The 10,928-nt window shown below is 42.4% G+C and overlaps 1 protein-coding gene across 2 annotated transcripts; it reads right to left on the bottom strand.

The window, feature by feature from the left end:
• Nucleotides 1-788: 788 nt before the first annotated feature.
• On the bottom strand, nt 789-10,881 carry ubn1 (ubinuclein 1). Of its 2 annotated transcripts, XM_018740230.2 has the most exons (17): nt 9,845-10,881; nt 8,913-9,005; nt 8,738-8,833; nt 8,473-8,616; nt 7,994-8,079; nt 6,949-7,381; nt 6,637-6,707; nt 6,407-6,536; nt 5,990-6,108; nt 5,682-5,810; nt 4,643-4,786; nt 4,440-4,490; nt 4,282-4,324; nt 2,926-4,146; nt 2,107-2,362; nt 1,707-1,793; nt 789-1,090 (listed from the first exon to the last, which is right to left on the bottom strand). In XM_018740230.2, exons 1-17 carry the CDS (start codon nt 10,082-10,084, stop codon nt 1,038-1,040), a joined length of 3,396 nt encoding a protein of 1,131 aa, XP_018595746.2. In that variant the 5' UTR covers nt 10,085-10,881; the 3' UTR covers nt 789-1,037. The 2 variants fall into 2 exon arrangements, with proteins under 2 accessions (XP_018595746.2, XP_018595756.2); XM_018740240.2 differs by lacking the exon at nt 1,707-1,793.
• Nucleotides 10,882-10,928: the final 47 nt, after the last annotated feature.

The following is a 10,928-nucleotide window of genomic DNA, read 5'->3' as shown; positions in this document are numbered from 1 at the left end:
AATTTAATAATGGCTTTTTTGAAAGACACGCTCAACCCACTCTCATCCTGTATTGTAGCACACTTCAATTTTTACAAGTACAAAGATTTTGCGTAATTTTACGGAAAACACTAAAAAAAAGATCTTATGAGGATACAGCCTCAACAACTCAAAACATTTACAGTGCAAAGCTGAATACTTGGTATTTTTCAATGAGTCCAGATTACCCAAATTGCCATTTTAGAACACTGTAATAAAGCAACACCAAAACAAATGACCAAACATACTGTCCTAAGAAAGAAAGAAAGAAAAAAAAACTGCATTTTTAACTCATTTAACATACGAAGTACATACAGTACTGTGCAAAATCTTTGGCACTTGTTTGGAAAAACAGCTGTAAAGTGAGAATGGTTCCAAAAATAATGCTCTTAATTAATAAACTTCCTACAAATCTTAGTAACCATCCATCGTCAACAACCGCTTGTCCCGAGAGGAGTCGCGGTGGGCTTAGCTGGGTCCTGCTCTCTGGAGGGTCTGGGGGTTGAGTTCTGCTTAGGGTGCCTTCCAATGCACTGGCGTCCCATCCTGGGTGTGTCCCCTCCACCTCCAGCCCTGCGCCCTGTGTTGTTGGGTTAGGCTCCAGTTCATCGCAATACCAGTCTCAGATAGTGTGTGTGTGTGCGTATGTGTACTTTCTTTAATGACATACAAAATCCTCACCGTAATACTGTAACTTTTTGCAAAAGGAATGCTTGGAAATCTGAAATATGCTCTTTCCCATTAACGCTGATGCAGAAGACATTAAATAAATGCTTAAAACAAATATTTTTGTGAAACATCTAAATGCCTAAGACTTTTGCACAGTAGTGTGACTTAAGAAGATTATGGTAAAGGATAAACCCATCTGCTTAAACAATTTAACCTCAAGTTTAGAAACAAAAAAAAAAAAAAAAAAAAAAAAAAAGACATTCCAGTTTGGCTAAGTACAGTCAGTGCTCCCATTCATATGATCTCAGAAATCTTCAATTCAAAAAGTTAATAATAGTTTGTTGCTTTTCTCACTGTATCTTTCTCTGTGCATTAGTGCCATCACCAAGGATCTGACTTCCATCTGAAAAAATAAAAAATAAAAACTTAAAAACAACCTAACTACTGAACTGGATAGTTGGACTGCTTATATATATTGACGGGGGAACTATACAAATTTACAGATTTGGGATTACAGTAACTATAAATGTAAAATTTATTTGAAGTTATCTATAAAGTAACAAATCATAGCCTTTCAAGCAAATTAAAAATATTGTAAGTGGAAAATTCCACCTTGTAATGGCGTATGTGGAATTTACTTCGTAATAATCCTTTGAATTTTTTGGTGAACCAACAGGAGACGTTGGCATAACGAGGTATACCTAAAACAGTGAAGAAGGGAGGTATACCTTTAGGACAGCCAGATAGCTTTGGTAAACAGCTATAGACAACTAAGCTGTATGTCAGTTTGAATAAAGGGTGTGTAGAGTAGACCATATTACAAAGTACCTTTATCCAGTGTTCAAGAATGTCTGGGAAGGGGGGGGGGGGGGGGGGGGCAGACTTTATATAAGCAATTGGATTGGCACATTTTTTTTGAACAGACAAAAATGCAAGACAATGAGTAAGGCTGAAGCAGGAAAGCCATTTGGCCCACATGACCACAGAAACACTTGTAAATGTGTGCATGTCCAAATTACCTTGCAGATTCTGCTGTAAATGGGAGAGAGTGGATTGTGGGAGTTGCGGTGGGTGGAGGGTGCTAGAATGCAAGCCAGCAAAAATACCTAGAGGAAGAGGAAAGAAGACAAGTGCAAACGAGTGAAGAGGATAGAGCCCGTGTATGCACATGCACTAAGACTTAGTGGTTTGACCGACTCTCCTGAGAAACCTGCTTTTCGGGTGATTCTGCATGCAGAGAAAATGAAACAAACGCTACAAACCAAGAAAATGGGCTGGGCACAGAATAATTCACAGAATGAAACAAAGCATGGGAACAGAAGGCGACAGAATGTGCAGGAGTATGTTCCTCCAGGCAAGCAACAGAAAAACTGATAAAGAACAAGGTATTTGCTGCTATGCACAGCCAAACACACTTACTGCGGGTGAGACCGTGGTGAAATGTCCCAGGAGCTGGCCCCGTGACAATGGCATCAGTAGACCCCAGAGCCTTGGACGCAGAGTCAGGACTGAAGGAGAGGACGGGGAAGCTGAATGCATGCATTGGGACAAGGCCAGGGAGAACCCCCAGAGTCCCAGGTGCCAGTGTCTGCCCAGCAGTTGTGAATGACGGTGATAACAGGTTCAGGGATGGAGGGCTGGGTAGGGCAGGTGCTGCTGTGGCACTCTTTGTGGCCTTCAGTGAAGAGAAAAACAAAATCAGCCAATTAGATAGAAACATCACAACAAAAAGTCAATTTGTATACAAAATTTCTCTTTGCATGTGAAGCAATATGTTACAGAATTTTAAACATTTACAATCGGTCATAGACAAGTTTTAAGTATAACTTAGAGTCCATCCATCGTCAATGACCGCTTGCGGCGAGCCGGAGCCTACCCGGCAACACAGGGTGCAAGGCCGAAAGGGGAGGGGACACACCCAGCATGAAACACCAGTCTGTCACGAGGCACCCCAACCCCACACCCGCACCCCCCCATAGAGTCCATCAACCCATTTTACCAGTTTGCAGCCAATTTATTCCACCACTATAAATTTCAAATTACAGCCCTTATATCCTAACAGTAGAAGTACCATAACATGCAATAGTTGAGACCATAGCCTGTTCAGCTACTGAACCTGGAATGAAGGACACAAATATAAAACCATAGCATTACAGTAAGTAGTTCTGAATACTTCAGTAAAAGGAAACTACATTCAGAAAAGGAAAATGTAAATAAGGAACCAGTCCTCTGACTCACAGTTGCTGCTGGAACAGACTTTGGTGGTGCAAGGGAGGAAGTAAGGAGCCGGGCCACACCCTGAGTTCCATTGGAAGAATCTCCATTTTCACCACCAGGAGGCGCCACCAGAGTCAATTTCTGAGGAGAGGGGGTTTTCTTTGCTGCTGTGTTGGGTGATGGCAGGCTTGAGACCTGAGTAGGAGTTGGGGATTTGTGCGATGCGATCACATTGGTCACAGAGCTCAATGTGCCTGGGACGCTCTGCACCACTCTGCTCTGAGACGCCCCGGACTTAGTCGTGGCTACCACGGAGAAGATGGGCTGGAAGGAGGAACTAGAAATGCCGGTGGTGGGGTTATGCTGCTGTTTTGTCTGGTAACTCATGGCAGGCCCTTGAGAAGGAGCCATCTTGGATATGCTGGGCGATGTGGGCAGCATGCTATTTGGCAGGGTACAGGGAAGAGGAAGGAAAGTCTGTGATTTAGATGTGGGCTGCTGCAAACCAAGACAAGGGGCCACATACTTTGAAGCTTTGCTTTGGGAACTGCTCAGCAGACTGTTGAGATTGTACCTTACAGGTGCAGGAAAACACTTCTGGTGCTGGTTGTGCTGTAGGAAAGGCTTCAGAGCTGGTGATGACAAGGAACTTGACAAGACAGACTGGCTGCTTTTGGACAGCCCACAATTTTTTGGCTTAACTTGTACACTATCAGTCAGAGCTTGATTGGACATGGATGTCTGGGACAGCAGGTCACTGTAACCTGGTATCACCAAAAGTTGAGCACTGTCCATCTTCCTTTCCTGGGGAATCTGTCCAAGGGCCAAGGCTTGTTCTGCTAACAGGTTAAGAGGGGACTGTGTTGGCGTCAAACATGATGACGTGGAGCAAGGTGGGTTCTGCGTAGCTTTCCCATCCTCCAGTGTGATCGCCAGTGTTTCAGGAGGCGGCTTGCAAGAGAAGGTGAAATCGGGACCGCACTTCCCATCACTGTTTAGTGCAGCCAGCTCCTCTGAGACAGCTCCCAGTGAAGGTGGATTGTGAATCAGATCTCCATCCAGCGAGTCATCCATACTAGAGGGATGAAGTGCAGCAGAAGTTCCAGAACTGGGAGCTGTAGCACTGGGGGCTGAGGAAGCAGAAGAAGTAACCAGGGTGCCAGATGGTCCACCAGCCAACACAGTGGTACTTTCTGAAGGCGGCAATGTGGAACAGATCTTTCTTTCAACCTTTGCCAATTCCTAAGAGAGGGGGAAAAAAAGTCCTGTTAAACAATATAAACCATAATAAATACAGGAAAAAAAAAAACTGTCAAGACCAGCTAGCATTATAGCATTTCCAAATATTTAAATGTAACAATTGATAATGTTACATACCTTAACTTTCACTTTTGGAGCAGTTATGACTTTCTTCTTCGTCCTGGTATGAGAAAATGAAAGCACAATTCTTTCAGCAAGTATAGCGAATTCTCATAATGTGTACATCAGATGTCAGGACTTCACATTAAATGCGTATGTTTGTATGCAAGTCTTACGCTAGACAGGTGATGTGACTGTGAACTCTCCTGCTTTCCTTGAACAGCATCCTGTGGGAAGAATATTAAAAGACGGGCATTAAATATAAAAAGAAAGGCTTCTATCCTGTTTAAGAGGAAACAAAAGCAATTTCTTTTCACCCATATGAAAGTGACAAACTACATGAAGGAGATGTATAGTATATTGCTCTAATATTACTCACCTAGACTGCATCCATCCTTTGGGCCAGAGTGGCTTAACTTCAGCTTCAAGGAAAGCCTTCAGATATTCCTCAGGACTTTGAGACTTGTTTTTTTCCAGTTCATAGCTGCCAACTTTCAGTCCAACAACGCTGCAGAGGAAGTCCCTGGTGGAAGTGCAGATAGTTAATGCTAAGCATACAGCAGATGGTCAACCTCATTTCACATGTATGTGGAAATTATTTTTAGTTGCCTTTATCTAAGGAAGCCTACAATAACCAATGATGTACTTGAGACACCGACTTGTTGCTTTGACCTCATTACAGCTGTGTGTAGACCAGCAAATCAGTATTTTTATGTTTACAGGTGGTCCCCGATTTACAATGGTTTGACTTACGATTTCTTTGACTTCATGATGGTGAGCTGGCGATAATCATTCGGTAGAAACCATACTTCGAATTTTGATTTTTTTTTCCCGGGCAAGTGAAATGTGGAGCGATACCCTCTAGCGATGCAGATCGCTGCTGCTGGCCAGCGTCGCCCAGTCTGTCACGTAGAGGTGTGTACTGGGTACATCAAATGCATTTTCGACTTCCAATGGGTTTCGCAGAACATAACCCCATTGTAAATCGGGCACCACCTGTATTCATTTAGCGGACACTTTTTCTGAAAGCGACTTACAAAAGTCTACAATTTTTAGAAATTGTTTCCTTAAGAAAAACATCTAGGCCATCAAGGGAATGATTATATGAGAACAAAACTACCGGATTTCCTCAGTGTAACCACAGTATAGATTACACATTTAGATTTTGTGTAGTTTGCTATTGTGCCCTACAGGACTTTGTGGTGTTAGCCTCATTATTCAACAAGTCTTGTTGACCTCATAATAGCTTTAGGGTGTCACAATGCATTTCTCTAAAGGCATTAAGTTAAACCTTGAACTGACATTGAAGAACAACAATAACCAATTTCCCCTCTTCAAAAATGTGTACTCCTGTTCGTACTACCACTGGTTATAGCTGGAAGACAAACACTAATACTTTAGTACCAATAGAAACCCACCTGATTTCATCATTCCACTGAAATTTTTTCCTGGGACCCATAACCCGTTTTCCACTTTTGTCTTCGTCTTCATCTTCATCTGAGCAAGCCTTTTCTTTCTGTTCTTTCTCTTTCCCCTCCTCCAACATTCTGCAAAATAATTGTTTCCTTAGACAGCATAAGAATTCCCTGACACCTTAAAAGTCACGTAAAACATTAATTTTCCAAACTGATTTTTACAAATAACCTTCAACATTAATTCCAAATGAAATCTGCACATTTTTTGTACTGACCACAATCTTTTTATCAGCCTTTGACAAAAAACCTACTTTGCATATTTTGCTTGAGTATGTGCAAGACACTCATCTTGATACTTGGCAATTTGCTCTGGCATTGATCTACCAATAGCTTCCTTTAGTTTTTGAAGTGGTTCCTTGAGACGGCCATCCTGAAAATGAGATAATGATTGTCGTAACAATGCCAAACAAAGTGGATTGATTTAGATGTTGATTTACACTACAGAATGCCACTTTGACATTGCACGACTAGTGCTGGTTGTATGAGTAAGGGAGCCTGCAAGCATTAGAACATTCTGTGCTGTCATCATAAAGATGATACGCTCTGAGATTGGCAAATATTTCAATACCTAGTACAGAAGGACTGGTGCCCTTAAAGGCCAAAGCTCCCCATTTCCAGCCCAAGGGTTTAATGCAATAAATTTCCCCCTAGAAATAGCAGTTTCAAACCTGTTCATGTAAATGCAACTTCTTCGCCCTCTTGAGTAACGTGTCCTTGCTGCATGGTAGGAAAGAGGCCAAGTATGCATAAATCCCAGAGCGCAAGGGGCTGTTTAACTCTCGAGACTGAATTTCAATGCTGAAGACAATAAAAAGCACAATTAATACAATTAATATGATTTGCACATTCAGACATTCTACAATTAAATTTAATATTATTCCCCACACACACAACTTACTCAAGCAGCATGCTGTTTATATCTTGGGTGAAGAACTTCTGCTTCCCTTCTCCATCTGAACCTTTAGCAGCCTGTGGAATACAGACATGTAACTATACAATCACTTAGATTTTTTTGAGAAAAGAGGGCATAAAGTAGGAGAGAATATTTCCGCATCAGTTGGGAAAAAAAACATCTGTTGTATCGTATAAAACAAAATAAACTTTATTTTTCTCTTTGCTGTCAAAAAAAGCTGTGCAAAAATTTAGAACCCTGAAGTGTAAAAGCATTCACAAATTCTGTTAATCAGAGTAAGGCCAATTTCAACCGCACCTGAGTCATTTCTTTAACTCTCTTCTCCAGTTCTGGTGGAAGTCCATCTGGGAATGAAAGGGGCTGCTTCTGAGCCTGCCCCGTAGCCATGGGATCACTGTTCTCATCCAAACCAGAAGGGCTTGGCTCAGGCGAATCATATAGAAGTTTATCCAGGTCAATGTCAAAATCGATTGTGCTAGCTGCCTGGAAGAGATCATTCTCATTTGCTGAACCAATGAGGGAAAGGAGGGGGTCAGTGACATTTAAGCCAGCGTCCATCTCTCGTGTCATCAACCAGGCAGACTGAGTGTTCTGAGGTGGTTTTGTTTCTTCTTTTAGCAAAGAATCTTTATCATTTTGAAATTTCTTTAGCATTTCGTTTACACTCATGGCACTGGCATGCTTCTTCTTTTTCTTCTTCTTCTCTTCACTGGCATTTAGTGGCATGATGCTTCAAAAAAAATAATGAGTAACATTAAATAAATTCACAACTTTAAAAACCAGGTTGAAAAGAAAGGAAAAAAAAAACAGATGTTCACACTTACTTGGGTTACGTTATTATGCAACAGATATAAAATGAATAATAAAAAGAAGAGGGATGACCAAGGTTAACCTTAGAAGCCATTACATTCTCTTAAAAGACTAGCAATGCCAGGACAGAAATGGCAGATGTGACACATATTATACATAATTAAACAATAGTGAGAGAATGAGTAAAAAAAAGCACTCAGAGCACTTTACAATACATAACGAACAAAAAATTTGGGGAGAGGTCACAAAGTAGCCAATAATTGTCAAAATAAGGCCAAATCAAATAGCTAAATATTGCTTTTTTTTTTTTTTTTTTTTTTAAAAGGAAAAAGGGGGGGTGGGTAGTTCTGCCACAAGAAGTAAAAACAAAGTAACCATTAGGAAAATATTAAAATAGCAAAAAGACACCTTGTTTATAAAGACAAAGTTTTTTGTTATGTGTATTTCAGATACATTGTATTTTCCCCCAAAAAACAGCCATAACAGTACCGCATTGATGGTACAGCAATTGTACTGTTCATTATATACTCACCCAGTCTTCAACGGCTTCTTTTTGTGCTGATCTTCCTTCTTCTTCTTCATCAGCTTTGTATCTCCTTCTTCCTTTGATTTTCGCTTCTACAAGATAAACAGATCAAGTGGCACCCTCCTGACCTGGTCCAAAATAAACTAACTTGTACATCACATTGGAGAAATGTGTGCCAAAACATTAATGCAAATGTAAATAAAAAGTACTGCACCAGTAAGAAGTCTGACTACACCTGGTGAACCTGGGCAATACCTGTATAGGACAAACTGGATGGAAGAGTGAAAGCGAAAAACCTACAAGTGTCCTACATCAATGGAAACTACTGCAGAAGAGGTGGGGAAACATGCTGGCTCATTTCTAATCAAAGTTATTAACTGAATACCTCAAGGGAAAAAAAAAAAAAAAACGTATCCTGCAAGTGTACTCACTTTTCACTGGTACTGTATTTCTATGTCATGTCAACATCCACAAAAACTACCTACCTTTGGTGCCTTGATTTTCTTCTTGTCATCTGTTACAAAGTCATCGCTTTCTGATTCAGATGCTTGTCTAAACTGTAGTGTCCCCGAATTTATATAAAAGCCGCCATATTTCGTTGTGAGAGAGGCTGGCACAAGTTCATCATACTGCAAGACAAACAAAATGAAATCTTTTAATCTTTCAAATAATGAAAGATTCCATTAGTAATCTCTGTATCTTACTAAATTTTAAAGGGAGAAAAAAAAGAAAAAAAAAAAAAAAGCTTACAGCTTCAGAGTTGTCAATGAACGAATCAGTTTCGTCATAGCCGTATCCCATGTCAACCAAGTCTTGCAGACGGTCCTTCTTGCGTTTACTTCCACCCTGACATTAAAGGTGCTGCAGTTACATCATCCCAAACACATCTTAATATTTTCACAAGAAAAAAAATCCCACAACTTACATATTTCTCTTCAAACTTCTTGGCAATGGCTTCCATCTCTCCCTGGTTCTCCTCTTCATCCAAACTCTTGCATGGCCGTTTGACTGCATTGTTCTGAACAAGTGGGCCATCGAATAACAACTTTTGGCACTAACCAGCAGAGAATGTGCACAATGTACAAAAACTATACATAATCACTAATACGAGCAGCATTCTTCTGAAAACACAAAAAAAGGGAGTCCTAACATGTACCTATTATTAGTGTATATATATACTGTGGGTTAATTAATATATTAATAATACCCATTACTAGTATTTGTGCATACATACATACACACACTTTATCACACACACTGTCTGAAACTGTTTATCCTAAATGGGGTCGCGGCGAGCCAGAGCCTAACAAGGCAACACAAGACGCAAGGCTAGAGGGGGAGAGGACACACCCAGGACGGGAGAGCAGTCCATTGCAAGGCACCCCAAGTGAGACTTGAACTCCAGACCCACCGGAGAGCAGGCCCCAGCCAAACCTGCTGCACCACCACATCCCCTCCACACACTTTATATATAACACACATATATATATATATAAAACAAAGATGATTACTACACTGATATTAAAAACTGGCTGCCCACTACAGGGTCGAGGTGCTCCGGAGCCTATCCCGGACAGGGAGAGGGTACAAGGTCAAGGTTGAAGGTAGGGGACACCTGGACGCCAGTTTAATCACACACTAGGAGCAGTTTGCCTTGGAGTGGCCAGTTCACCTGAAAGACGGGTCTTTAGAGGCGGCGGAAACCGGAGCACCGGAAGAAAACCCAACGCGACTAAAACATTCCACCTACTGGGATTCGAACCTGCAACTCGGGAGCCACCCGTACTACTCGCTCCTAGCACTATGCTGCTGCTAGTCCCCGAAGTTAGCAAGAAGAAGAAGAAGAAGTCGCGTTACCTTTTTTCTCACCAGTTCGGGGTAGTAGAACTCGGGACAGCGCCTCTGGTCCGGCTCGAAGAGGGCGAGCACGAGACGCAGGGTGCTCTCGCTCTTCCCACCGTTCGCCGCAGCCGCCCCCACCGCGGGGACCCCGGAGTCCTGCTGCTTGGGCGGCACTTGTTTGAGCAGCGCTGCGGGCAGCGCCAGCGGCACGTTGTTGGACAGCGTGGTCAGCTGTATCCTGCGTCGCTCGGCCATAAGGGCAACTCCTCTCCCCCCCAGCGCCTCGGCTGCTTTCACAGGCAAACAAACATCGGACTCCTATGCAGCACGGTGGATTCACCTGACCGGCTCGTAAGACGCGGTTGTGTCGTCACCACGGGGCGCCGGCTGCCATCTCCAAAACGTAATTTTGAGACGAGCCACACAATTTATTTACAGAGTAAACAAACACATGCCGTGGGCCACACTAAGCGAGCTGCCCAGTCGACTCACGTTTCATTGGAGCAGGTGTGTGTGGTGGCCGGCGGTAGGCGCGTATTTACGAGGTTTCGTTACAGCGCCTTTTCTCCATGGTTTCCATGCCCTCGGTAACCGAACATAGGAAAATTACGTCAGCGCGACTCATCTTGAGTTGACAATTTTATTTTTTACCGGCGTTATCCAACATTACCTGACAGCTAGCGGGCTCAAATTTCAAAACACACCGCCCCGGGAGGTTCCCTTGCATATACATGGAAGAAATGACTAAGAACGCCCAGGTGTTCGTGACATTAAGCGACTGAGACAAAGTACAAGTTCATCTGACAGTCTATATAAAATCACTTTTAATTCATTCTGGCTGCTGCTAAACTGGATCCCCCCCCACCGTCTTCATACCGCTTACTGATGTTGCGTCATAATAACATCAGTGATAAGACAAACCGTCTGCAGTAAATCCACAGGCCGTTAAAAAATATTATCATAATAATTGCAACTATGTATCGATCGCATCTTTGCGTCTTACTGATGTCAAACATCCTACAGTGCAGCGTAACCTGTCATTTCGTCATCACTGTGCGACTCGTCGCGCGTTGGTGAACGCAGATCGATGATCGCCGTA

The sequence above is a fragment of the Scleropages formosus genome, chromosome 20 (genome assembly GCF_900964775.1).
Source record: "Scleropages formosus chromosome 20, fSclFor1.1, whole genome shotgun sequence".
Classification (NCBI taxonomy): Eukaryota; Metazoa; Chordata; class Actinopteri; order Osteoglossiformes; family Osteoglossidae; genus Scleropages; species Scleropages formosus.
Note: the sequence above shows the minus strand (reverse complement) of the source record. Positions and strands in the feature narration are given on the sequence as shown.